The 26,911-nt window shown below is 59.8% G+C and overlaps 3 protein-coding genes across 9 annotated transcripts; all 3 read right to left on the reverse strand.

The window, feature by feature from the left end:
* Nucleotides 1–118: 118 nt before the first annotated feature.
* Nucleotides 119–17,154, reverse strand: PIGQ (phosphatidylinositol glycan anchor biosynthesis class Q). 5 transcript variants are annotated; one of them, XM_036303108.1, is made up of 11 exons: nucleotides 17,059–17,154; nucleotides 11,330–12,028; nucleotides 8,815–8,946; nucleotides 8,540–8,660; nucleotides 6,372–6,498; nucleotides 5,889–6,042; nucleotides 5,635–5,746; nucleotides 4,789–4,869; nucleotides 4,069–4,183; nucleotides 2,405–2,466; nucleotides 119–1,513 (listed from the first exon to the last, which is right to left on the reverse strand). In XM_036303108.1, the coding sequence occupies exons 2-11, from the start codon at nucleotides 12,016–12,018 to the stop codon at nucleotides 1,361–1,363; spliced, it is 1,746 nt and encodes a 581-aa protein (XP_036159001.1). In that variant the 5' UTR covers nucleotides 12,019–12,028; nucleotides 17,059–17,154; the 3' UTR covers nucleotides 119–1,360. The 5 variants fall into 5 exon arrangements, with proteins under 5 accessions (XP_036159001.1, XP_036159000.1, XP_036159003.1 ...); XM_036303107.1 differs by lacking the exon at nucleotides 17,059–17,154 and adding an exon at nucleotides 15,776–15,948; XM_036303110.1 differs by lacking the exons at nucleotides 119–1,513; nucleotides 17,059–17,154 and adding an exon at nucleotides 15,776–15,948 and having other exon boundaries at nucleotides 2,452–2,513.
* A 482-nt stretch (nucleotides 17,155–17,636) lies between these two features.
* NHLRC4 (NHL repeat containing 4) lies at nucleotides 17,637–19,112 on the reverse strand. The gene is given in 6 exon segments (XM_036303019.1): nucleotides 17,637–17,931; nucleotides 17,933–18,067; nucleotides 18,069–18,264; nucleotides 18,267–18,305; nucleotides 18,308–18,423; nucleotides 19,105–19,112. Coding segments are annotated over 6 exon segments (789 nt in total).
* Nucleotides 19,113–20,818: 1,706 nt separating this feature from the next.
* PRR35 (proline rich 35) lies at nucleotides 20,819–26,911 on the reverse strand. 3 transcript variants are annotated; one of them, XM_036303232.1, is made up of 4 exons: nucleotides 26,260–26,911; nucleotides 21,947–23,082; nucleotides 21,336–21,678; nucleotides 20,819–21,016 (listed from the first exon to the last, which is right to left on the reverse strand). In XM_036303232.1, the coding sequence occupies exons 2-4, from the start codon at nucleotides 23,041–23,043 to the stop codon at nucleotides 20,921–20,923; spliced, it is 1,536 nt and encodes a 511-aa protein (XP_036159125.1). In that variant the 5' UTR covers nucleotides 23,044–23,082; nucleotides 26,260–26,911; the 3' UTR covers nucleotides 20,819–20,920. The 3 variants fall into 3 exon arrangements, with proteins under 3 accessions (XP_036159125.1, XP_036159123.1, XP_036159124.1); XM_036303230.1 differs by having other exon boundaries at nucleotides 20,904–21,678; XM_036303231.1 differs by lacking the exon at nucleotides 26,260–26,911 and adding an exon at nucleotides 26,011–26,243 and having other exon boundaries at nucleotides 20,904–21,678.

Raw genomic sequence — 26,911 nt, forward strand, 5'->3', positions numbered from 1 at the left:
TCACCAGAAAAGGTGTGGTAGTCATCTTAGAACAAATAATGGGAACCAGATGTCTGACCACCCCAGTAAAAGAAAGCCCCCCAGACCCATTGCACACAGGACATGAGAAGGCAGAGCATCACACTCAAACACATGAATCTTTAATGTCACATCAGAGAAAGACTGAGCCAGGATCTATCCCAGCAGATGCTGGGCTGGTGAGGACTTCCATAGGGGCCCCCACTGTGATCGGTACCCAAGGAGTGTGGGTGGCAGAAGTGGACAGTTCTGAGTGCCCACAATGGACAGGAAGTACTGCCCCCACCCCTACCCCCTGACTATGGCACGTGTGTGATGCCGTATCTCCAGGTTTCCTCACTCTGGGGATTCTGTGGCTCACACCCACACAGATTCTGTAGCCAGCCAGCAGGCAGATGCAGCCTGAGTGCCAGGACCCCTCCCCAGGGGCTACAGAAGCATCTGCCCAGGAGCTGCCTGCTTCTGCAAGAAGTCTGTGAGGGGAGATGGAAGATTTGGCCAAAGGGGCTGTTCCTGCAGGGACACAGGGCAGGCGTGTGGCAGGAACAGGGCACCGGCTGGGTGGGCACTCAGCTTCTAGCAAGGCAGCTCCGAGCACCTCATATGGCCTGGCTTCACACAGGGATTCTCAAAGGCATGTGGTTGGCTCCTCCTGCAAAGCAATCTCCCCAGGGAGCATCACAAGTAACACTGTGCAATTTAGGGCATGAGGTGCACTGCCATCCAGCTTCCTGGGGGGTCCTGTCTCATTGGGGCTGTTGGTTTGGGCCAGGAGTGGTTGCTTGGATCCCCCATACTGGCCACTCCAAGGAAGGAGATGCTTGGGGGGTTAAAGTCTCAGGAAGTGTTGAGTGCAACCTGGGAGGAGCCCCTCCACCCAGGCCAGAGCTGGACCACCAGGGAGCAGCCAGACCTGTCAGCTCCCCCCCTGAGAAAGGAAATGGTGGGCAGAGGTGGGACTCTGCAAATCCCTCCTGGACAGGGTCTGGGTCTGAGGAGAGTCAGGGGGGTGGGGCTCCTGGGTAGACCTGGGGGGCGAAGGGCATTGGGCTAACAGTGCCATCACAACAGATTGGAAGTGCGTCCTGAGGCAAACAGAGCTCATTTTGGAGCACAGGCCAGCTGACCAGGCTGGCCACCCCTATGACCTCAAATTCAACCTCATAGTTGGGAGGATATGTGATAGGCAAGGCCCGGTGGGGCCTGCAGAGGTCCCAGATGAACAGGGGGCAGGGAGGGTAGAGTGCAGGGCCACATGCTACCTGACAGTCAACATCACCCTGGCAGGGTTGAGGGCTGACCATGTCGCGCAATGGTGCTGGCAGGCTGGTGGCCGGGTACCTCAGTCCTGCTTGTCCCCTCTCTGCCTCCAGGGGTAGATGAGCTCCCCGAAGAACAGCTTGCGGCACAAGGAGCCCCAGGAGTGTTTGGGGTGGCAGCCACAGCTGGGGAGGCGGTAGGTGTGTACCACACGATTGTAGGGCAGGGGGTTGATCTGGAAGCACAAGGGTAGCAGTCAGCCCCCAACTCCCTGGGGCTTGAGCTCTCTAGGCCTCAAAAGCCCACACAGGGGGTTGGGGGGTCTCCCTGGGGCCAGCTCTGTGCCAGATGTGCTCTTGCCTGTGGTCCATGGGGTAGGATGAGTAGCTCGGGAGGGAATGACCTGTTCTGAGCAGGCTGCAGGGAGGAGAGTGGGCTGGGCTGGCAGAGTGCAGACCCCTCCACTCCAGGACTCAGGGAACTCCCAGGAGCCTTCTCAGGGACACACCTCACATGAGAAAACCACACAGGGCACCAGTTGCCTCCGCATCTAACCTCTCCCAGTGACCCTCAGGCCAACCCCACCAGCCTGGACCCAACACTGGTACCCAGTGAATCATCTGGGGCGGGGAGGGGGGGTTTCATCTGGCAAGTAGCCTGCTCCCTCCTGAAGGCCTGGGGCTTCAAGACTGTTTCAGATAAAAGTGCAACAGAGAAGAGATGTATGTCCCGATGCCTTCACCAAATTTGTGCTGTTCTGCCTGGAACAAGAGCTTTTGGAGCCCAGGGCAGGATTCAGGGACCCATAGCCAAGTAGGCAGGAGCCCTAGACAGCCAAATGCATCTGACAGTGCAGGGGATCTTGTCCATGGGCCCTTCTGGGGAAGGTTCCATGCAGAGGTCACGGTGCAGAGAGGCCTTGAGGGTGGGAAAGTCTCCCTTTGGGCTGTACCCCTCAGCTCTGCTGGGCCCTCCTGCCTATACCTTACCCTGGGCCCATGATGCCCTAAACCCAGGGCAGCAAAGAGGGGCCTGATCCCAGCTGCCCAGGAACATGGGCAGCATCATGGGGTAAGGAGAGAGATCTGTCCACAGACAGCAGTTGAGAGGTACACAGAGGCCTTACCTGCATCAGGAGGCGGAGGGGTCTGCCAGCCTCATGCTCCAGGACTTGAAACTTCACACCAGCTAGAAGGAGAGCAGGTGTTCCTGAGGATGACAGTGGCCTTCCAGGGCTCCCAGGGCCCAGAAGACAGTCCCCATCAGTCCTCCTCCTCTGTCAGCAGAGAAAGGCGTGGACAGAGGAGCTCTGGTGGTGGAGGCCCCTTCACCTCTGGGCAGCACTCTGAGGGCTGCCTGAGCTCTTCTGTCCCGCCTGTCCTTCCCATATGCCTCTTTGAATGGGTTGCTGGGCCAATATCAAAGCTTCCTGCACAAACCCACTGAGGGAAAAACTGAGTGTCTGGCTAGCAGTGGAGCACAGCCTGTGCAGTTTTCCAAATGAGACGTGGGTTTTCCCACGGAGCCAACGGGCACTTGCTGGGTGGCGGCTGTCCTACTGGCATCTAAATGTCTTCCAAATTCTATGTGTGTGGCCAACTGGGACCTACCATGCCCCTGGCCTGCAGTTTGGACACCCACCCCTGGGCATTCCCAGGCTGAAGGTTTTTTGAAAAGAGAAATAGGAGCTAATTATTATTTGATGAAGAGGCCCAAGGCAAATTCAGGGAAGAAGAGAGGAGACAGCGGCATCTGGGGCCTTTAATGTGAAGTTAAAACAACTCTACTCTGGCAGTGAGCCAGGGTATGGGGGAGGAGGGTGCCAAGACTTGGTCTCTCCACTTGTGTTGTCCTGGCATTCTGAGGTGTAGGCTGGGGGCTGAGTGAACCTGGGCAGCACAGTAGATGGGTCCCTAGCCTGGTCATCTGTAGGGAAAGAGCCTTGTAAAGAGGGTTTAAGGGCATCCAGCAGACAGACTTTAGGTCCAAAACCCGTGGAACACTCATATTCACATCCTCTGGCTCTGAGCTGGCTGGGAGCAGCCATAATGAGCTCTTGGGTGTGTCCCAAGCTGCCCAGCTACAAACTGGGGTCAGGGCCTCCTGGGCATTGTGGTCAACTTGGGGGCCACATGAACAACTGCTGGACAGGGGCTGTGCTGGAAATCTCCAAGTGCTGTGTTCAAAGTCCCTACACCAACCCACAACCCTATGACCAACTGGTGGGGACAGCCTCCCCTTAGATGCATGTGGCCAACCCAGTGGTTAGTATCAGCATAAAAATGGGCAGCCACTTGCACAAGGGATGGCCGGGGCAGCTGGGATGAGGGGCGCTGTCCCAGCAGACCACTGTACCAGGTAGGAGTACATTCTTGTCACACAGATCTAGCCAGCCCAGCATCTTCCACCCTGGCATGTTGCCTCCAAAATTGAGAGTTACCAGCAGGCACACACAGCCCCACACAACCACACGAGCACACATCTTCTCCGAGCCACATGCAGGTGCTACCTACACCACTGTGGACAGACTCAGGGCAGATATTCACACTTGTCACAGAACAGGGTGAAAAAAGGAAATCTCACCCCTGACACCTGAGCACCTGCTGGGCCCTCTACCTCCAGCTCAGTGCAGGCAACTGGTCCAGCAGATGGCCTGGGACCAGGGGTCTCTGTCCTCCCTTCCCACCCATCCCATGCACACCACCGCTTCCAGGCAGGAGGCACACATGGTGCAGTTGGTGTTTCTGCAGGGCCCACAGGTGTGTGCCTGCCCACCCAGCACAGACCTACCTGAGAGTCTGTAGGGCCGGCAGAGCCGCAGGCCGAGCGCATACAGCGGCAGGGAGTTGACAAGGTCCACGAGCAGATGAATCAGTCCCTGCACAGTGACCACCAGGAGCCGGAGCTGCAGCACAGACAGTGCTCAGGGCCTCTGAGCCAGGATCGTGGCCAGAGCAGAGCAGTCTGACGGGTTCTGGGCCACAGTGAAGGGTGACCAGGGACTCAAGAGCCTTGGGAGAGCATGTATCCCACTCTGAGGAGGGCCCTAATCCTGTTCCAAACCTGAGACGCAAGCACAAGGAGGCAGGGAAGCAGAAGGCAGGAGAGGCTGGCCCTCCCACAAGGTCAGAAGAGATGGTGCTCTGATCCAGGGAAATGAATCACTGGCCTCTCGGCCCAGGTCACCTAGGTGCTGCTCCCCTCCTTCTGAGTCCCCACCACCATGCCAGATATGGGGAGACTACCACCATGACCTGCCCACCTTGGGTCCTGTCCTCCTTGTACCCACCTAAGTGTCCCAGTGCGGTGGGTGATGGCCCCCAGGGTAGAGCCCCTATACACTCCAGGGCCCAGCACACACTGCCCAGAGAGTTTAGAACAGCCATACCCCATTGGCCTACAGCCTGCCCATAACTGAAGGCTGGCAGGCACATCTGGCAGTGACCACTCTAAGCACTGCAGGCAAGGCCCCTCAGCCAGGTGTCATGCCCCGAGTCCCCCATAGCTCACCAGGGTGAACACCAGGTAGTACAGGGCCGTGGTGGGGAGCAGGAAGACCAGGATGGTGAACAGCAAAGTCCCAATGAACAGCTGCCAGGAGAAAGGCACCCTTGGCATCAGCTGGAGCTCACACTGGGGACAGCCCCCTGCTTCCCTCCCCACCGAGCCCACCCTATAACTGAGCAGAAAGGGGATGCCTGCAGGTAGGACACTGGCTTCCTGAGACAACTCATGAAAGCCAGCTGATGACAGCTCTCTCCAGCACTGGGGGGGAATGAATGCATGCCCTCCAGACTCAGTGACACACGGGAATTGGGGGCAGAGAGAGGACGAGCCAGTAAGGTGTACAGCCACATACACCAAAGACAAAGTGTTGTAAAAATCATGCAGTAAAAGACACGCCCTGGAGGGCAGCACTCAGGTTCCATGTGTTAGGTCTGAGCAAGCTAATGGGATAAGTCAGAACCAGGAACCCACTGCCTGGGTCACCTCCAGCGTCCCGTGCCTAGGGTCATGTCTAGGGCCCACTGCCAAGTCACATCTAGTGCCTGCTGATCACTGACTCCCTAGGGCCCAGTAGCCTCTTGAGAGCAGGGTCCACCTCCCATGGGGATAAGGTTCTGCACTGCCTGAGGGCCCCACATGACTCTGCATCTTGCAGACTCCCCAGGTCCCCCGGGGTTGATGCCGACCCTGTGGCAAGTGAGCTGCAGGACAGGAGCAGGCTGCCTCCTCATGGTGCCCACGCAGCTGCACTGGCCAGGCCCATTTAGAGGGGTTGGCTGGACTGGAGCTGGGAGGTCACACTGGCCAGTTGAGGCCAGGGTGCACCCTTCCCTGCATCCTGCTAAATACCTGGTCCAGGTCATAGGAGCAGGAGTCCACCCGCTGGCGCAGAACATTCCACTTCTTCCCTCGGAACAGGCGCCAGAGTGAGGAAAGGCCACAGATCTTCAGGCAGTACAGCCTGCAGGACATGGGCGCCATCAGGACTGAGCCTGGGTACTGCACCACCCCCGCAGCCACCCAACCCCAGGGCCTGTCTGTGATGCCCAGGGTATGGAGGGCTGCACTGGGCCAGCCTACAGGGGTGGGGAGCACACACCCACCTGGCACCATAGACATAGAAGCAGTAGATGTGGAAGGTGAGGAGGGCGATGATGTCCGACAGGATGGACAGGGCAACTGTCAGGCCCAGGCAGGCTGAGAGGCCCATGTGCCACAGGATTCGCTCGATGAATGGGGACATGAGGTGGATGTAGCCTGGCAGGAGGGGGGTCAGCCCTGAGGGGGTGCTCAAGAAGGTCCTGGTCCCCCACAAGTCCTCACTGAGGATGGTGCCTGAGTCCTCTGGAAACTGAGTGACAGACTATGCCACTAGCCATCCCTCAGCAGAGTAGCCAGCCTAGCACAGCTGGGCTCCACACACACTGGACACCAGGAGGGCAGGAAGCAGGGACCAAGGGGATGGTGCCAGGCCTGGGCCCCACTGCCCTGCTCACCCAGGGCCTGTGTCCCTGAGGGCACAGGCTTTAGGAGCCAAGTCAGGGATCCCTGGGAAGTCCCATGGGCCACCCACCCCCAGCACTCACTGATCCATAGGTGGATGTGGTACAGGAAGAAGCGGCCCAGCACCTGGTCCAGTGCCCGGTTCATCTTGAGCCCGGCAGGTGCGCCCATCAGCCACTGCAGCAGGTGCTGCAGCTCCTCGGCCACCCACTGTGAGGACACAGGGGCATGCTGTTCACAAACTGGGCCAGCCCGTCTGGGCAGGCAGAGGTAGCCCGGGCCCCCTTCTCCAGGTGTCTGGACTGCCATCTTCTATCATGATGGGAACATTGGATTTCCCACACTTGTCTGGCCATGGAACCCCTCTTCACAGATATTCTGGGATTCGGGGCTGAGAGGCACAACCTATGATGCCAATAGTCTGTCCCTGGCCTTCTGGATAGGTAGCCCCTGATGGGAATCAACCTCAGAATAAAGCATCCTTGTCCCATCTCACCACTCTGGCCACTGTACCCACAGAAGCCCTTAGCCCCAGACTCCAGGATATGGGACAGACCCAGGCTCACTGTGAACCTTGCAGGGGGAGCCTGTGGGCCTACCCAGTCTTCCTCCACCAAGGACCCACCCCACCACCAGCCACAGCAGAGGCCTGGGCCTGCTCTGGGTGGATGACCTCAGGTGAGGGAGAAGGTATCCAGCCTGTCAGGGGCCCAGGTAGCAGATAGGAGAATGGGAGGGTCCCCTAAAGGGAAGGATACATGGGGACCCAGAGTCAAGATCAATGTCGAGTGAGGGCCCGAGACAGCATAGGGACCCTCACCAGCAAGCAATGAAGCTGACCAGTGAGTGTCCTGGCTGCCCTAGGAGGAAAGCCAATGTCCCTGTGCCATGCCGGCTCCAGTGGGCAGGCCCTGAGGACTCTCAGCCAATGCTGTGGCCACAGTAGTGACATCCCTGCATCACAGTCAGAGGTATGCCACCACCACCATCCCTACCCCCAACCCCACCTGCCTTGCAGGCCTCTCCCAACCCTGTGTGAAGGCCTCAGCCGTATCAGGAGCAGTGAGAAGGGGAACAGAACATTCTTTATAAATAGAGCTTATTTAATATTTAAAGGATAAGAGCTTGGCAGAAGGAAGAGGCTTTCATTTTTCAATTAAATATTTATATTTCTGAGCAGTTTTGCAGAAAGGAGGTCTAGGGTGAACTTGGCCACAGGCAGAGCACAGAAGAGCAGGCAAAGTAGCCAAGCCTCTTTCCCAGGCCCCAGACTCTCTTTTCTCCTTCCTCTAAGCTGGGCCACTCTGAGAAGCCATGGACACTCAGCCTGTGAGGGCTCCTGCCCACAGAGTCCGGTCTGGCCACATGAGGCCCAGTAAACAACCACGCTGGGCGCTGATGATGGCCAGAGGAGGCTGAGCCCACAGGGCCACCCAGTCAGGCCTCAGTCACAGAAGGCCCCTGAAGAGGCCGGTGGGTAGCTTAAGAGGCCAGAGGGATTGCCCTAACCAGGAAGACAAGCTCCCAACAGAAGTGACAGGGTCTTTGGCTCTGAGGAAGGCAGGCAGAGAAGCTGAATGCAGCAGGGGGAACCCTATAAGGATGATGTGGCAGGGAGGAGGGGAGTAGCACCCGGGCCCTGGAAACATTGCCCAGATGTGCAGGGCAAGTCCAGCAGCATAGCAGATGAGCTGGTACCTCTGGCTCTCAGCATGGGAACTACAGAACCAACGCTGGGAGCGAGGTGACCACTGAAGGATGGGAGGCCAGAGCTCAACTGCGCACAGACAGCCCTGAACACACAGGTATTCATGATGCTGAGCATGCAGAGGTCCCAACCCAAAAGGCAGTCAGGAGAGCAGAAAGGCATGCACTGGGGGCGGCAACAGAAACCTAGGACACTGGGCCAGGCCCAGGGAGGTGGGCTCCCCCTAAAAGGCTTGACCACAAGGTGGCCTCCCACACACGACCACCTTCAGGAAGAGAAGCTAGAAGCCAGGAGCTGCAATTTGACCCAGCGTGGGGAGGTGGGCACCTGGCAGATCCAAGTCTCCACGGCTCCTAGGGAACTGGTCTAGGGAACTGGTCTAGGGTCAGTGAGAAGGATTGCTCTTGTGGCCACAAAACGTAGAGGGGAAGAGCTGCTCTAGCTGGTTGAGGGGGCCTCTGCTGCCCCCAGGAATGCCCCCCAACCCCCACCCCCGGAAACAGGGACTGGAGTCCAGACCTGGCTCCACCCCATCCAACTCACATCAGCCACGGGAACAAGGGCATCGGCCAGCTGCCCAATGCGGTCTTTCCCATGGAGCCAGGACAACAGCGTGAGGCCTAGGGCCACGTCAAGGAGCACGGAGACAAGCATGTTGGCCTTCCTGGAAGGAGGGGTCCAAAAGGAGTGGACAGTGAGGGTGGCCTGGCCAGAAAGGGTCAGCGAGGATGGGTCTGGTGCAGAGAAGGGGATGGGGAAGGGGCTTAGCCTATGGCACATCTGGCTGCTGCCGAGAAAATCCCGGGAAGGCCCCGAACCTCATCAGCTGGGAGGCATTCTCGGCCTTCTGGGTGCTGAAGATGAACGTGAGCTGCTCCAGCCGATGCCTGAGCTGCTCACACGTGGAGAGCTTGCTGCAGATGAAGGACAGTGGCCACAGCTTGAATACCCTGTGAAGGAGCAGAAATGGATGGGCCTTCAGCTCCTCCTGGGCTCTCCTGCCTGCCAGGGAGCAAGGGCTGCCTCAGTGTTACCAACACGCCTCACTGTGCAGACAGGAAGCCAGGCTCAGCCGGAGTCCCTGGTGGCACCAAACATCGATGGCCACATTGTGAACTCAGCAGGGCGGGAACACGGGTGGGAGGGCCCAGATAAGCAGCCCAGTGGGGCTCATGGCACATTCACAACCATTAACTGGGAGCCCGAGCATCTCACAAAGAGCTGATTCCAGGCCAAATGCACCCCGGCAGTGGAGAGAAAGCACGGTATTGTCACCCAGCACCTTGCCGTGCTGGATGGGGGATCCTCGTCAAGGGTCTCTGGGCTGCCCTGGACTCCCAATGGGACTGACTTCTCTCCAGGCAAAGGAAGCACTGAGACGCTCCCACAGACATTCAAACGTTGAGGGGACACGCTTGCAAGCAAAGATGAAGACAGTGCTGGGTTGCAACTCAGCCATGTCCAGAGCCCCTTTCCACTCACAACCTTGCTGCCGGCAGGGGAAGAGAAAGGGCTGGTGCACAATACAGAGCCACCAACAAGCCGCACTTGGCTCTTCAGAAGGAAGAGGTCCAACCTTGAAAGTTTAAAGGCTTCATCTCCAATCGATGAGCTATGACCAAATCCAAAAAATGAAAAAAATAATAAATTAAGAAATAAATGGCCCTAACTGGTTTGGCTCAGTGGGATAGAGCATTGGCCTGCAGACTGGAGGGTCCTGGGTTCGATTCCAGTCAAGGGCACATGCTCGGGTTGCAGGCTTGATCCCCACAGTAGGGGGCATACAGGAGGCAGCCGATCAATGATTCTCTCTCATCATTGATGTTTCTATCTCTATCTCTCTCTCTCTTCCTCTCTGAAATCAACAAAACTATATTTTAAAAAAAGATTTAAAAAAGAGAGAAAGAAATGAAACGGGTTCAGCAAACCTCCTGCCCCCTCCCCATCAACTCCAATCAAATGGAAGGTGGCCTCGCGCTGTGTGCACAGACCCCTGCCTGCACAGCAGTCTTCCCAGGGTTCAGACCAGCCCTGGGCAGCCTAGGCCCCAACAGCACCCTGGGCCTGCCCCGGGGGAAACAAGGGGCTTCACTACTGCACGGTGACGGCCATGACTCATCCATACCCACCACCAGTCCTTGACCAACATCTGACTGATGGGTTAATCCAAATTTGGGGCACATGAGAAGTTATTAACCTTTCCTGGGTCCTTTGAAAGCTGTTAAAAGCTAAGAACCTTCTCTCCCCAAAATTGTAGCTAGGCCCAGACATACTTCATTCCAAGGGAATCATGAAGCTCTGAAACCCCCCATCCCTGCAGCCTCCACAATCTAAGGCGTGTCCACACACAGCTGCCAAGGTCTCTCTGCCAGAACAGGCCCTTGTCCTGATGAGCAGGCAAGGTCAGTCCCCAAACCAGACAACTTAAACCCCTAGACCTAAGGGGAGGGAGTGCTCCCCCACCAGAGAGATGGCTTATCACAGCAAGAGGGGCCCCTACAGCCCTGCCAGAACTCCCTGGTGCTGCCCCACACTCCCCAGGGCCCTTAGGGGCTTTTATAAATCCCTTGGCCAGGCCTGCAGCCAGGAGTGTTCCAGGTGATTCCAGAGCGGCCAAGGCTGGAGACCACCACACCCATGACTGTCAGGAAGTGGATACACCCCCCACAGCCTCCAGGGCTGTCTCTCCTGCTGGTGCCGGGGACAGGGAAGTGGGTGGTCCTAATGTGTTTAGGTCAGTGATGGCGAACCTTTTGAGCTCGGCATGTCAGCATTTTGAAAAACCCTAACTTAACTCTGGTGCTGTGTCACATATAGAAATTTTTTGATATTTGCAACCATAGTAAAACAAAGACTTATATTTTTGATTTATTTTATATATTTAAATGCCATTTAACAAAGAAAAATCAACCAAAAAAATGAGTTCGTGTGTCAGAGGTGATAGGTGTCATAGGTTCGCCATCACTGGTTTAGGAGGATGAATAACTCCCAGGCAGGGTACACAAGCCCTCAGCCAGCAACAACCCAGTCTGTCCATTGTCTCACCTCCCTCAAGGGCTGGAGCTGAGGTTCCCCCAGTACCCCTACCCTGTGGGTCCTATGCAATCGCTGAGGTTGCCAGGAAGCGTGGCTCTTCCTCAGGAGTGCGGGCACCAGAACAGCAGCCACCACCAGGACGCCCTCTGAGATACCAGGAGAGGAAATATGGGAAAGCTGAAGTGTGGAGGACAGCCATGAGCCTCCAAATGACACTGCCTGGGCCTTCACACTGAGGGGGTGGGCCTAGGACTTAGGAGTCTGACTCCTTCCTATCCTGGCCTCAGGGGTACCTACCGACAGGTGCTGGCAGCTGAGATGAGTGACAGCAGGTAGGCCATCAGCAGGCAGACGGGCCCCGAGGCCTGCTTGGCCAGCTCCACGAGAATGCTGGCCTCCACTCCCTCTGACTGCCAGTGGCTCAGCCGCACGAGGCCCTCATCAAACCGGTCACTTCGGAAGAGTGCCTCGCTTCGTGCCACTGTGTCGAAGACAGCAGCCAGGCCCCTAGTGCTGGCCGTGGCATCCCCAGCCTGGTGGTCAGGCAGGGCTGTGGGCGGGTGCAGCTGGGACAGCAGCACCTTGCGCTGATCATAGAAGATGAGCATGACTTGGTCTTCGCCGGGGGCACTAGGGGAGGTAGGCACCTGCCGGTGGGTGGCCTTGCAGCTCCAGAACTTGCTGCCCCGCTCCCGGCACAGCTGGAGCCAGGGCTCGTGGGAGAAGATGGCGCCCAGGCCTTCCAAGAAATGGCCCAGGCTCTCCTCGGGCTCCTGCCGACGGTGGCACCAGGTGCCCAGCACAGCCACGCCTACTCCGCTGGCCTGCTGCACCTGGGCCAAGAGCTCCTTGACCTGGATGGGGATGAAGGGAAAGTGCACCACGGCCAGGACCACAGCACTGTTCTGCTCGGGGACCCAGCGTCCAACCAGCAGGCCGCTGTCTGCTGAGGCACAGCACGTGGGGAAGAAAGCCTTCAGCACCATGCTGGGGACACTGGAAGAGAGGGAAGAGGCTCAGCTCAGAGCTGCTGCCGCCACCAATACCAGCCTCCATGGCCCCAGGGGGCTGGCATCCCTGTGTCTAGAGGCCATGGCCAACGTGTGGCACAAACACTCTGATGGGCCCAAAGCCCACTGGTTGGAGTAACCCAGTTTTGGGTTTGGCCACGGAGGCTGGTGGGGGGGTCCCCGGTTGTCCATCTCCCATGGGCGCTGCCCTCCCTTTGCCCTGGGCCAGTGGTCGTCAAACTGCGGCTCACGAGCCACATGTGGCTCTTTGGCCCCTTGAGTGTGGCTCTTCCACAAAATACCAACTTCTGTGCATGGGCCACGAAGTTTCAATCACACTGTACGTGCGCACCCGCACGTGGTATTTTGTGGAAGAGCCACACTCAAGGAGCCAAAGAGCCGCATGTGGTTTGCGAGCCGCAGTTTGCCGACCACTGCTGGGCTGTTGTGAGACAGGCCCCAAATCACCCCTTATCCCCATCCCAAGGCAGGTCAATGCTTTCCCCCATTTCAGAGACAAGCAGGCAATTACATGACCTGCTCAGTACCACTCACAGGGGTTTCGAAGATAAACAAAAGGTTTTAACTTTTGTTTTTAAAGACACTGATTAGTTTTTTATGTGTAGCACATGGGAAAATGTAGTCTTATTGACAATTAAAGTAATGCAAATTAAAACTCTAAACAACCTTGATTTACTTACTAAGCTAGCAAGAATAAAGATGAACATTTAAACAATTGCTCCTGGGCTGAGGGAAACCAGACATGCGCACACTGCTGGTGGCTGTGGGCACTGGTGCAGACACCCCAGAAGATGCCTAGAAATGTGCCTGGTCACCTGAGCCCACCCCCCTGCCCAGTGAGCCTCCTGGAGGAGGCTCAGTGCTCAGAGAACAGGCTCAGCTCTCACAGGGCCTCCGCCTGCACCTGACCCTCAAGCTATAGCCATGCCCATCCTGCCCTGGGAGCCCCATCCACCCGCCACTTCAGGGAAGGGCTCCCAACAGGGGAGTGTTTCCTCTCGTCACAGCTGAGCACCTTCTTTGGGAAGTATTCTTCCAACCGTGTGGCTATCACAAGTGGGGGTGGGAGAAGTTCACTAGCCCTGGGGAATGGAAAGACACCGTCATCTTCTCTCAGGAGGAGGGACACCAGCCTTCCTGGCCCCTCACTACCCTCACATGGCCTCTGAGCAACAAGAACAGCCCCAAGTGGGAATTTTGTGGGACCCTGAGCCTTAATTTGCCCAGAAGCAAGCTCCCTGGGGATGAGGGTTTCTCAGCAATCACCTCGTTCTTCCACCTGAGCCCCTCCATGATGGGGCCTGACCCAGCAGGACCTCCCCCAGCATGGACTGAGGGCATTCATATTGAGGTGTGCCCTTTCTCAGACACTGGTGGCCCCCACCTCATCGGCATAAAGGGCAGAGCAGCCACCCTGAGCTAAGACCCCCAAGTTGGAGCCCCTACTGGAGGGAGAAAACGCAGGCCTTGGACTGAGCCTGGGGCTCCGCAGGCCCTCGGGGATAAGGGGAAGAGACACACACATGTTGGGGCAGTGTGACACTGGGAGGCACAGGGAGCCTTTTCCTGAGGACCAGGGGGCACTGGGGGGCCTCACACAGACACAAATGCCCAGGGTTTCAGAGGTCACTGATGCAGCTGCCCTTCTCCCCTGCAGGTAGCCAGCTTGGGGCTGGAGGGTCGAGGCCTCTCCCAGCCAGCTTGTGAAAAGGGACTCTCACAGCTATGGGTTCCAGCTGAAAGGGCCCCTTTGAGTCCAAAGGCTCCGCCCCCAGTGACCAGTGAGGGCAGGCAACAGTGTAGCCGCCTGGAGCCAGATCCCCATGGCCATCATCCAGGGCATCCAGAGCCAACTGGTCTTCCTGAGCCTTCTGCAGGGACTGCCCTCCTGAGAGGACAGAGCGATTCTGCCTGTGAGGGACCTGGTGTGTCTGGCTTGACAACCACCCCGGGGGACCAGCCAGCACAGTCCAAACCTCAGTGCCAGCCTGTCAGGACACACCAGCTCAGCCAAATGCCACCATCACAGCCTTCGTGGGGCCGGCTTTCCCAGGAGCTAAGGAAAACTGCTCCTTTGGGAAGTGTTCTTCCAACTAGGTGGCCACTTACAAGTGGGGGTACGGTGGGGGTTCACTGTAGAAGCAGCAGCACAACTGGCCCAATGGCGGGCAGGTGCTCTGAGGGAAACTGACTACACCTATGTTCACTGCGGGGAAATCTGTCGCCTTGTACACATTGTGCTTCATCTACAAAGTTTACCGGGAAAAAAAGAAAGAAAGAAAGAAAGAAAAAAGCAGCAGCTCCTCATGTCTAAGAAAGAGCGGAGAGCAGAAGTTGATGTTCTTATCCGTGGGGCAGTGAGAAAGAACTCTTAACAGATTATGGAGCAAATTCCCATCCCTGCTCCCACCTCAGCCTCTGGGAGTGAGGAGCACAAAGAAGTCTGCTCAGATCAGACAGCCAGGAAGAGATGAAAGAGCAGGCGATCGATAGCAGCGGTGCAGATTCGGAGAAAGCAGGGCGGTAACTTGGGCAACATGCACGCCTTTAAAGACTAATAAAAAAACACCCCACAAACAACAAAAACAAGGACCCATACCTAGAAAAGCCTCCCTGTTAGAAATGGCACCAAGTTCCCTTGTGAAACAGTCCATTCCCAGATCAGCCAGGACCTCTGGGACGCTCGCCCCTCGGAACCAGAGGCCAGTCTACCTGATGAGGTAGAGCTGCACTCCCGCCCTCATCCTTTGCACAGCTGATTCCGGGACAAAGCCCCGGTATGGCTGGTCAGGGGCATCTCGCTGGTGCAGTGGTTCTCAACCTTCCTAATGCCGCGACCCTTTAATACAGTTCCTCATGTTGTGGTGACCCCCAATTTCATTGTTACAAATGGAACCTAATTAAAGCGTAGTGATTAATCACAAAAACAATATGTAATTATATATGTGTTTTCCGATGGTCTTAGGTGACCCCTGTGAAAGGGTCGTTCGACCCCCAAAGGGGTCGCGACCCACAGGTTGAGAACCGCTGCGTGCAACCAACCCTCCTCCGAGAAGCCTCCCGGGCACGGCTCCTCAATAGCTCACAAGAACTAGTTTTTACCCCATGCTGTCTGTGTTTAAAAAATGCATTTCCCATGTTTTGTGAACAGTGCCTCTCCCCCTCTGGTTCAGAAGCATGGCCATGAGTCCAGGATTCTGTTGTTCGCCCTTCACTGCAGTCAGGGACCAATACAAAGTGCTGACAGCCGGTGTCCTTGACCCTGAATGCCCTTCCCCAGGGTCCACAGCCAGACCCAGGCTGGGTGGGTCAGCAGCCGGAACGCCTGGCCGGGCGCCCTTCACCTCACAGGGTGCTGGGCCCAGCCTCCCCACCAAGAGCACCCACAGGGCCCGGTCACAATCCGCCCTGGGGAAACGGCCTCCGGAGGGGGCCTGGGAGCGGGAGCTCGCGGGGGCCGCTCACTGCCCTCCTGGCCGGTGGCGGCCCCGTTTTACTGATGCTGAAACAGAGGCTCCGAGTGGCAAGAGGGCTGCGCCGGCCCGGGGGGAAGGCTTCGGGGGACCCTTCCGCTCCTTCGCCGGCGCCTGGTCCCGCCGCGACAGGGGAGTTGGGGTCCACAGCCCCGGGCCTGGGGCCGGGGGGAGGCGCCGGGGGGGGGGCTCCCCAAGGTCACACCGCACGGACATCAGCCCTCCCCGCGAATGCTCACCGGCTGCTCCCGAGAGCCGTGCCCTCGGGCGGTGGGTGCGGGATGAGGTTGGGGATGGCGTTGGGCGGGCCAGAGCGGACGACAGCAGCCGCAGTGCTAGCCCCGCTGTGGCGGTGCCTCGGGACACGAGCCCCATTTCCGCCGGCTCCCAACGTTGCCGCGCGACGGTCCGGCCCCCAAAGGCGCTCGGGCTGCCCGCCGGCCTTGCCGGAGCGTTCCGCGCAGGCAACGTTCCTGTCCCCGGAGCCCGGGGCAGGCGCGCGTGGTTTCCTTGTTTTTCCTTCCTCGCAGCGTCCTTGTTCCCCCACAGCCTCCTTGCTCCTCCCAACTTCCGCAGCGTCCTTGTCCCTTCCTGCGGCATCCTTGTGGCCTCCAACAGTGTCTTTGTGCCCCCTCCAGTCCGTCTGCAGCACCCCAACACCCCTGCCTTCCAATCCCTCCACCTTCCCACAGTGGCTGAACCTCCCCGGTTTCCTCATCTGAGGGACCCAGGCTTTTGAAGGTCCCCCACCCTCCCAGGGTGAAAGGACACCTATGCCCCATGTTTAATTCCAGAAAGAGCTGCCTCCCCACCCCAGGCTGGCCCCTCTGAACACTGGTTTCTCACCCGCCCCACACCCGCCCCAGAGACAGGTGGGCTAGGTAGGAAGTTGGGCCCTGGAGGACCAGCCAGAGGCTTCAGGCGTCTGATCTGATCATCAGGAGTGGGCCTTGCCTCTTCTGCTCTGGGGTGTAATACCCTAACACCAGTAGCAACAACTACTGAGCACCTCCTGCATACGTTTTACATTGACCCATTTAATGCCCCCGCCCACAGGGGCTGGGACGTATGGAGGGAACCTTATCAGAGGTGAATGGCCTAAAAACTACAGACCCCAATATCCTGGTGATAGACAGGAGCACCCCGTCATCAGCCTTCAGGAGCAGGACCAGGCACTGTCCCCTCCCCCTGAAGACCTCTTGCTGGCACTAGGAGCCTGTCTGGGCATCAGACTCAGTCACCCGCACTTTCCCACCGTTTTGGGGCCTCCTTTCCCTGCTGTTTTTAAGTAGCAGGAATCTGTCTTCAGAGGAAGGCTCTCCTAGACTTGACCACTGCCTGGAACCCTCCCAGCACCCCCACCCAGGAACTTGGAGCTGTTTGGTCCTGGTTTACAGAGGAGAAACCGAATGATCAGACAGCCTGTGAGATAGTGTCACATGGGAGAAGTGGCCAGGGCCATGAGGGCTCCCAATCCAGCCATGTGACACCCAGGGTAGCCCCTCCTCTGCCGCCCCCTTACCTCAGCTGGGCCACGAGAGGCTGCAGGAGGCTCGGAACCTGGGGCGTCTCTGAGGATGGGGATTATGAGGAGCCGCACCCCTGTCCAGGCCACCCAGCCCAGCCGCACCCTCCCTGCCTGCCTGTGACTGATTAGGAGACCGGGACTGGGGCATCTGGTGGGAGATCCTGCCTGGATAAGTGCTGGCAGCTTGTCCAACACGCCGAAGATCTGCAGGCTTCAGCTGCTGGTCCCACAGCTCAGGCCTCCTGGGCCCCGAGCCAGAGGGCCAGGGCCTGAGTGGACATGGGAGTGGTGAGCGCTGGGGCACAGTGAACTGGGGCATGGAGCAGACCCAACTTTGGAGGCTGGGAGGCAGTTGATCTGTGGCTGCTGACAAAGTCTGAATTCTCTCCCAGAGAAGACAGGAGGCCAGCCCAGGGCCTGGCCCACTAGGTGCTCAGCAAATGTGCAGGATCAGGAAGATATGGCTGGTGGCCCTGGAGGACTCTGCCTCTCCTGGTGATCTGGAGGCCTGAGGGCTGGACCCATGCACAGTGAGGGGGCTGCTGCCATCTGAGCCCACCTGGTCAGGGCAGCTATGAGTGATGCATGTAGCTGGCCCCTGCGTCCATCACCATGAGCTTGCTCTGGGGCACAGAGGCCATGCCCAAGGGCTTCCCCGGCCCCTTGAACACCATGCAGAAGGCTGTCCTAGCCCAAGGGAAAGGGTCAGCCTGACACTGCTGCTTGTCTGCCACAGTAACGTTACCCTCTGAGTCAGTGGCCACACCCAGCAGGTTGCCAAAGCTGTGGCCCATTAGGCCCCCCAGGGAGCCCAGTGGCTGGCAGGCACTTCGGAACAGCTAAACATCCCCAAACTTCTCACTCACAAAAAGGCCCTGTAGACCCCAGGCCCACCCAGCAGGGCCCCTCCAGACCCAGCCTGGAGGCTGGGACCAGCAGCTCCAAAGTGGGTGCCAATGTGAAGCTCTGTACAGCTCCAGGCACGTAGTCTGTTACCAGGAAGGGCATCCACAGCCAGCCCCCGAGGGCCCAGGAAGTGCCCACCATCACCCAGTTCCGTGGGCACTTGGGAAGTGTGCTGGAGTGTGTGGACAGCCCTGTGGACAAGTTTACTGACCACCATGAGCGCAGCAGCTGTCACAGCCACATCCTCTGGCACGAAGTCCCTGAACCCTGGCACCCGGCAGGACAAGTAGCAGCAGAGAGTCCCTCAAGGCCCGGCACAGAGATGCAGGGAGCAGGCCACCCAGGGAGCAGTGCAGACCCTGGGCCCCCTTCAGCCCCGCAGGCACCGGGATCTGCCTGAGCAGCTAGGAGTGAGCCGAGTCTCCAGGACGGTCCAGAGCAGCGGTTCTCAACCTGTGGATCGTGACCCCTTTGGGGGTCGAACGACCCTTTCACAGGGGTCGCCTAAGACCATCGGAAAACACATATATAATTACATATTGTTTTTGTGATTAATCATTATGCTTTAACTACGTTCAATTTGTAACAATGAAATTGGGGGTCACCACAACATGAGGAACTGTATTAAAGGGTTGAGAACCACTGGTCCAGAGTGAGGTGAAGGTCCTGGGGGGCAGCTGGCCAGCTGGTGGGGAAGCCCAGAGGTCAGAGCAGGAAGCCAGAAGGTGGTGTGCCACCAAGTCACTATTGTTGGGCCAAGTTTGGGGCTGCTAGAGAAAGCATGCCCCGCGGTGTACTGAGCAGCAGCTGCCTCAGCTCCCCCGTGCCCTTCCAGGCAGTTCTGTTTCTCCAGAGGAGGCAACTGAGGCGTGAAGGTGGGGGTGGCGGTGGGGGAGGGAGCTGGATTCAAACTCAGCTCCACCGGGTCCTGAGCCTGGTTCAGCCCGCAAAGCCAGCAGCCAGCTGTGTCTCTAGCTCCTATTTTCCCAGCATGATGCCTGGAATACAGTTCTGGGGACATGGACCATGAAGGTTGCTATGGGTTTCGCTCTGAGACCTGAATGAGCTTGTGGGCATTGAGATGTCCCAAGATGGGGGTGAGGGTGACAGATGAGGAGTGTTTCTCAAACTCACTTGCCCATGAAACCGTTCCTTCCTTTAGGCAGGGAAAGTGACCCTTCTTGGGGACAGCCCAAGCCCCTGCCCATTGGTACCACACAGTCCCTGGAGACTTCCAACCGCTGAGGGATGAGGCCAGGGTCCTGTCCTACGCCTCCCCACCTGCCCTTACCCAGGGAGGCCAGCGGGAGTGCGGGAGACTTTGGACCCTGCTCCAGCAGCAGCCTCTGTAGTTGGAAACCAGAGCCTGAGGGAGGGGAAGAGGCCACCTTGACATGGGCAAGGAGAAGGGGGCAGGAGAAGCCACTGGGCCCTATGGAGCCCTGACACTCCACTACGAAACCCCAGGGACTCCCAGTGCTGCTACATTCCTGCCCTGGGGCCCTTGCCCTGGCCTCTGGGCCATTCTTCCTGCTGCCCCCACTTGGCTGGATGCCACTCATGGTTAGCGCAACCAACCCCTCCCCAGGGAGGCCCCACAGCCGTCCACACCCCACACCCTTCTGTGATGTCAGGCATGGGCTTGCTTTTCAGAAGGCTCTGCAGATGAAGCAGTCCCACCCGCCCCCAACCCACCCCTGTCCCCCAGCAGGACCAGAGTCCAGGTGGAGGACTTCCAGGGGTCCATCTTGTCCCCCCACCCCTACAATGGGCAGGTTGGGTCCTGTCTCTCTGTTTCCATTTCTGCACTGGTGAAGCTGGGGTGACCTCCCCCAACAGGGCTAGGCTCATGTCTGCCCTGTGGGTGATGAGAAATCAGGGAGCAGCAGACATGACACGTACAGGTGCCGATGGGAGGCCCAAGGCTCAAGGCCTGGGGGTTCTCTGGACACTCCAAACAGCCCACAGTCCCCTGCGGCTCCTCTGGGAAGCCCCTGGAAGGTGGAGGGTCAGCCTCTGTCAGCAACTCACAGCTCTCCCCGCCTGGCTGGCTTACACCCCCCCTGGACACTGGCTCTTAACGCCCCTTGGTGGGGAGGGCGGCGATGCTATCTGCTGCCCGTACAGTTAATGGGGCAGCCACAGGTCCTGCTCCGACTGGCCCCAGCCCGGCTGGTCCAGCTTCGGGGAGCCGGGTGCAGGCAGGAACTGCCTTCCCTGGGGCTATTCCTGAACGGGCCAATTCCCAGGGAGAGAAGTGATTAGCTGGGTCCAAGGGTCCCCTAGGAGCCCCTCCCTACCTGCCCCCACCCCAGCCTGTGGGAAAGGCCAAGTCCAGCCTGGTCGTGCTGGGAGGGAGGCAGCGAGCTGTGAAGGCCACCCGATGCCTATCATGACTGCAGGGGCTGGCAGGGGCCCAGTGGAGGCCATGCTGGGCAAGCAGCCCTGGGCCACAGAATGTGGGGAGCACCTTTTAACTGCGGTGGCAGCAGCCTCCAGCATGGATCTGACATCAGGGCTGCCCTGCCAGACACAGGGGCTGGAGGCATGCCTAGAGGCCCTGCCCACCACCAATGTGCTGACACACTGGTCTGATGCGCACCTGCTTCTCCTTGCTCGGCCCCTCCCGATGGAAAGCCCCCACTCTATCCCCAGACTCTGCCCCTCCAGGGAGGGCCCAGTCTACAGGAGGCAGGTCAGTGTCTGAAGGTGGACACCTGGCAGGCGGCCCAGGACACTGCCTGCCCGGATGCCATGGCTGGTCCATCTGCACGGGGGGAAGGTGTTCCGATGGTGAGAGTGCAGCAGCAAGGGAAAGAGGAGGCTCAGACAGGGTGTGTGACGGTGGCTTCTCTTTTAATGTCCACAGCTGTGATCAATAAAAAGCCGCGACTCTGCTGTCCCTGTGTGGCCCCAGAGACAGGCTGCGGCCGTGGTGGGTGGGGTCTGTTCACGGGCATGCTGGGCAGGCTCCAGGTGTCAGCCCCTGGGGCTGAGGCAGGCAGGGGGCCAGGTGCTGTGCATGGGATTGGGGAAGGGCCTCTGTCTGTTATGGACAGAGGGGGCAGCTGTGGTCAGACCTCGGCACCTGGGGGGCTCTGCAGGCCAGAGGCAGCCTCGGGAGGCCAGGAGCACCCAGTCCTGCCATGGGAGCCCCAGCTGCTGCCAGGAATGACAGGGTCATCTGGGGCTTGGAGGGGGAGCCCCGGGGGAGGGACACTGGAGTCAGCCTCGCACTTGGTGGTCTGGCCAGAGAAAGGCTCAGCCACTGTGGGGCCCAGCATTCTGGGTGGCTCAGGGGCTCCCTGGGCCAATACAGAACCCAGCTCTGGTTGCCCCCAGGACCCTGAGGACACCTCAGGCACCTTGGAGGGCGTCCGTTTCACAGAGAGGTCGAGTGGCACGTCTGGGGGCCGCACGGCCTGCTCTAGCGCCTGGTGGATGGTGAGCAGCTCCCTGCGGATCTTGCCCAGTTGCTCCCGCAGAGGCCGTGGGGCCAGGCCCCTGGCAGGTGCCAACTGCCCCAGGCGCTGCTCCACCCTAGCATAGTCGCCGAGAGCCCGGGTCAGGTCCTCACACACATGCCCAGGGCCCCCCAGCACCAGGCCCGGTGGCTGCTGGGGCAGGGGGGAGACAGGGCCCAGGATCTCGGGGTCGCCTGGCTCCTTGTCCTCAGGCCAGAGAATCACGGAGGGGCCATTCCGCAGGCTAGGGAGTAGGAGCCGGTCAGAAGGCTGTGCTGCCCCCCAGTTCCCCAGCCTCTGCCCCACTCTCTCTCGTGCCCCCTGTGCAATCTGTCTCCCTGGCCTAGAGACCCGGGGCCCCGGAAGGACAGACAGACTGGCTCTCTGGTCTCAGTATCCTCCCTGTGGCCTGAAGCACATATTCCTGGACACTAAGTCAGAACAGAGGCCCAGCCCTCCTCCCCCAACCTCAACCCACCCCCCCAACATGACTGGGAAACCCTGACACCTACCTGCTCTGGGAACCAAAGTTGGCCAAGCTGGAGGGAGCCTTCGGGGGCTCCAGCCTGCTTCCCGGGGGCAGCTTCCTCTTGGGGTCACTCTGGGCAGTCAGCTCCAGCCCTCCCTCCTGCCCTGGGTCCCTGGGGGCACCACAGGGCCAGGGCCCACCCAGCCCAGGTACTGGCACTTTTAACAGCCCGGGGGCCAGAGTCCCAGGGGGTCCCTTGGGAGGAGCAGGGGGTTTGGCAGGGGCAGCGGCCTTGCCTGCCTGCAGCCCCAGGCTGTGCTCCAGGAGCAGAGGGTAGTATAGGCGGGGGATAGGGGTGGGGCGCTCTAGGGGCTGCAGGGCGGGGAAGGCAGAGGCTGGGGGAAGCAGGGGGCTGGCCGAGCCCAGGAAGGGCATATGGGCTGCCGTGGCCAGGGAGGGCCCCAGGTAGGAAAAGAGACTGGGGCCAAGGGGGTAGTTGACTCCCAGCAGGGACAGCTGGAGGCTGTGGGCCTCAGGGAGCTCGCTGGAGGTGGGCGGAGGGTAGCAGGGGACGCTGCTCTCAGGGCCCACTGCAGCTGAGTCTACCACAGCCATGCTCCTGGGGCCCCTGCCCAGCCCTGGCTTCCATGACTCGGCCAGGAGCCCTCCCAGGCCCACACCCTTCTGGGGATCCTTGGCTGCAGGGGGTGGTGTCCCTGGGGATCTCTCAGCCTCTGGCTTGGGGCCCCCGACACAGCGGTGCAGGGAGAGAAGGTCAGTGACAACGAGGTCGGGCGTGGCGGGAGCATCTGGGGGCCGAGCCCCTCGGGGTCGCCTGCCGGGTTCTGTGGGGTCAGAGGGGCAGTCTGTGGCGGGCTCCAGGGGCCGGGCTGTGGCAGGGGCCCGGCGGCACGCCCAGTCGGGGGAGTCCAGCAGCAGCGAGAGGGAGTCCTTGCAGAGGCTGTACTTCATGTGGTTGTACAGGTGTGACTTCTCCAGGCAGGTGAACGGGCACTGGAAGCACTTGTAATTGTAGGGCTTCCCCCAGGGCCGCGGGATGTAGTGGGGCTTCTTGGGCTTCCGTGCCCGCGCCCGCGCCCCGGAGCCCAGGCGGCATGAGCCCGCCACCTCTCGGGACATGGCAGCCTGCTAGTGGACGGGCCGCGGCACCATGGCCACCTGAAGACAAGGGGGCCCTGGTCAGTGCCTCGGTCAGCTCCCAGAGCTCCAGGGGTAGCGCTGGGTATGGCACTGCCTCCTCCCGGAGCCTGGGCTTCCCTGGCCTTTTCACATGTAGCTCGGACCTAGAACACCCTCTCCACCCACACTTCTAGAGCCACCAGGTGTAGATGATAAAAATGCCCTGGCCGGTGGTGCCCAGTGGTTAGAGCGTCCGCCCACACAGAAGGGTCTCGGGTTCGATTCCTGGTCAAGAGCACCTACCTGGGTTGCAGGTTCCATCTCTGCCCGGTCGGGGCGTGTGTGGGAGGCAACCAATCGATGTGTATCTCTTACATGGATGTTTCTCTCTCTCTACCTCCTTCCCTCCCTCCCTTCCACTCTCTCTAAAAATCTACGGAAAAAAAGATCCTTGGGTGTAGATTAATAAAACAAAACACACAAAAGAACAAAAACAAATGCAGGATGCTCAGTTACATCTGACTCAAATAAATGACAAATACTTTTTTTTTAAAGTATAATCTAGCCAATATTTGGAACCTACTATAAAAAGTATTTGTCGTTTACCTGAAATTTAAGTTTAACTAGATATCTGGTATTTTATCTCTGCCTCGGGCCCCGCGAGCCCCCAGCAGGCCCAGTTCTGGGGTAATTCCATCCAGACCTGTTTCTGTTTACCCAGCGGGCACTGGTGAGTGACTGGAAGAAGCTGCGTGTGACCAGGCCTGGTCCTGGGGGGCATCAGCTCCTCCTTGTCTTACTCCCCTGCAAAGACCCCCTGCTTGTGCCAGGAAGCTGGGATAAAAGCCACTGAGATGAGAAGCCGGCAGAAGGCTCGAGCCTCTATGTGCACACGCATGAGTGTGTGCTCCTACTGGGTACTCGAGCTTTCTGAGGGGGTCAGCCTCACGTGGGGTGGGCCAGGCTGGGGGGCGTGGACGTCACAGCATGGCCCCCCAGCACAGCCACCTGCTCAGCCTGGCTCCATCTGGGTGGCTTCGGGCAGGTCAGCAGCCGAGCCTGCAGTTGCCGAGCTCGGCCAAGACCTCTTCCTCTTCCCATGCCCTGCATGTTCACTCAGAGCCGTTCTGCACTCCATCTGGGCCACCACCTGGGCTGTCCACCTCCCCGGTGTGTGCCTGCGCGGGGCGCCAGGAGAGTGTGTGCACACTCACGTGTGAGGCTCTAGTCGAGCTCTCACTCAGTGCCTGGAGGGACAACCTCTGCCCCGCTGGGCCGAGTCGGAATAGAGTGGACCTCCAGGATTCATGGGGTCCGGCACCAGCACACACAAGACTCACACCACACCCCGTGTGGACATGGTAACTGCATATGAATGCACTCACAGCGCAGGCGGGGTGCGAGCAGACACTCAGACACATTCAGGTGCAATGTGCCCACACATACATGCACACTACACACATGGTCACAGACACTCTCATAGATGCGGACGAACACACTCATCCTGCTCCCCAGGCTCAGGGATGGCCAGTGGGTTAAGCAGGGGGGCTGGGGCAGCCAGACAGCCACAGAGAGCAGGTTTTCTCCCTGCTGGCCTTCGGGCTCTGCACATGGCAGGCAGTCATGTCTGCCGCTCTCAAACACTGGTGGGCACCCCCATGATGGGGACGGCCAGAGCGGTAGAGAAGGCTGTCCATGCGAAGAGGCCTTTGAGAGGGGGTTAGCATGGTCAAGGCCAGGACGTGGAAGGTAGGGTAAGCAGAGATTAGGGGAGCAGTTTGTGGATGTCTACATCTGGGAGGGGATGGGGCTCCAAGAGGGGTGAGGGATTGGGAGGAGGGGACTGGGAGCAGGAAAGGGCTCGGGGCTCCCCGAAAGGCTGCAGACTGCCCTGGACTTAGTGGTGGGTGTAGAGGCAGGCCCCAGCCCCCAGCCCCCCAAGATACAGATGACAAATGGGCATGTATGCTGGGGAGACAGAGACGGCTGTGCTGGGGCCATCGATCACCCAGCCCTGGGAGCCACACAGCTGTGCTGCCTGGTGCCACCGCCCACCTCACCTCCCAGCCCAGTCCCTGGACTAGGGGGTGGGGGGTGGGGTGCCCTTCTGGGCCCCAGGGCTCAGGAGGAACGAGTGGGGGGCTTGTCCAGGAACCATCTCAGCAGCTGCTGGCCGCACAGGGACCCAGAGGATGCCTGACACCCACCTGGCATGCTATGCACAAGCGTGAGACACCCCCAGACACCAGCACGCACCCGCATGCATCCAAAGGCACATTCATTTGCACACGTGTCCCAACCCGTGACTGGGTGCATGCCTCCAGAGGGGCCTGCACCCACATTGTGCCAGCCCAGACCCCCGGATCCCACTAACCTTTCCTTGTCTGGGGGAGAACTGGAGGGGAGAAGGGACGCTCAGCTCCTGGAGCAGCCACCAGCCACCAAGGGATCACAGCTCACCCATCCCGCTGGCCCCTTTGGGACTCGGAGCACCCCACAGGGTGTAGGGCGGAGGGGGTGAGCAGGCTACTCCGTAAGACCCCAATCCCCTCACCCTTGCCCTCCCCAGCCTCGCCCTGGAGGGCGCCCTCCTATAGGGATGGGGCTGCTTCGCTCAGTTATCCGGGTGCACGGAGCCTGGACGCCCAGGAAGTGGGGAAAGTAGTGTCTGGGATACTCCCCGGGTCCCTCCGCCACACACCCCCCGGCCCCTCCCCTTGCCCTCGCGCCCAGCCTACCTGCGCCCTGGCCGGAGCAGAGCCCGCGGCGCCCCGTGAAGTCTGCGCGTCGCCCCCAGGACCAGGCAGAAACTTCTCGCTCCTTCCCCACCCGGCACCCTTTTCTCCCCACCCCACGCGAAACCGGCTCAGGCTCTGGGGCAGCGACACGGACTCCCGCGGGGGAAACTGAGGCCGGGTGCTGGGAGCGCCCCCCGCCCCTCCGCGCGCGCGGTCTGCAGCCACTCACTTGGCAGCGAGTCCCCGAAGCCTCCGCCACCGACCGAGTACCCCGACGCCGACTCGCACCCACTGAAGTTGGCGGCAGGAGCGGCCGCGCGTGCGCCGCCGCGCTGGGCTCCGGGGGGCGCTGCGACCTCCAACACGGGCTCGCGGGGGCGGGGGAGAGCGGCCGCAGGTTGCGGTCTCCCCTCGGCCACCCCAGGTGACCCGCTGTCCCCCAGCCCCCGCGCACAGTCACCCCCTCGCGCGCACTCACCAGCCTGGCGCGCCCAGGACCTGACCAGCTCGCCCCGCGGCGCCGGGAACTCCTGGATGGAGCGGTGGCCGGTGACACCAGTGGCACCACCAGGGACGGGCAGCCAGCGTCGCGGAGGAGCCAGGAGAGTGGAGGCGCAGGTGTACAGACGAATGCGGGGCGCCTGGCACCGTCCCCGCCCCCCGTCGCCTGCAGGCTGCCGCGGGGGTGCGCGCAGAGGCTGCAGGTCTCCCGGGGTCCCCGCAGCGGTGTGATGGGGTGTCAGCGGCCGAGGGCACATGGAGAGGGGCCGTCAGCACTCATCCGTCAGGGCAGGGCTCTGGCCCCTGACAGCTGCCTGCCTGAGCCAGGGCCTAGGGGCCAAGCCCCAGGACAGGGGGTGCTGTGGGGAACAGAGCCAGCCTGGGGCGGGGTGTGCTGCAGCCCAGCCCAGGGGGGACAGTGGAACAAGAATCCTTTTCTGGCTAGCTCTGCCTGCCCAAGCCATGCCTCCAGTGCTGTTTCCTCTTCTCCAAACAGGAGGCTGAATGGACTGCACCCCCAAACCCTTGCCCTTCCCACTGACCCATACATTCACCCCCCACTTCCTGAAAGCATTACCACCTCCTCCAGTCCCAGCCCAGACTCCTCAGTCCCCTGGCAGGTGCCCCAG

This window comes from Myotis myotis, unplaced genomic scaffold, assembly GCF_014108235.1.
Source record: "Myotis myotis isolate mMyoMyo1 unplaced genomic scaffold, mMyoMyo1.p scaffold_m19_p_35, whole genome shotgun sequence".
Lineage (NCBI taxonomy): Eukaryota > Metazoa > Chordata > Mammalia > Chiroptera > Vespertilionidae > Myotis > Myotis myotis.

Coding starts and splice junctions, on each gene's coding strand:
- PRR35 (XM_036303230.1), bottom strand. CDS start 23,043: ATGTCCCGAGAGGTGGCGGGCTCATGCCGCCTGGGCTCCGGGGCGCGG. Junction 21,679..21,946: donor AACTTTGGTTCCCAGAGCAG/GTAGGTGTCAGG, acceptor CCTACTCCCTAG/CCTGCGGAATGGCCCCTCCG.
- PIGQ (XM_036303108.1), bottom strand. CDS start 12,018: ATGGTGCTGAAGGCTTTCTTCCCCACGTGCTGTGCCTCAGCAGACAGC. Junction 6,043..6,371: donor CCACATCCACCTATGGATCA/GTGAGTGCTGGG, acceptor CCCTCCTGCCAG/GCTACATCCACCTCATGTCC. Junction 4,870..5,634: donor GCTCCTATGACCTGGACCAG/GTATTTAGCAGG, acceptor TTCTCCTGGCAG/CTGTTCATTGGGACTTTGCT.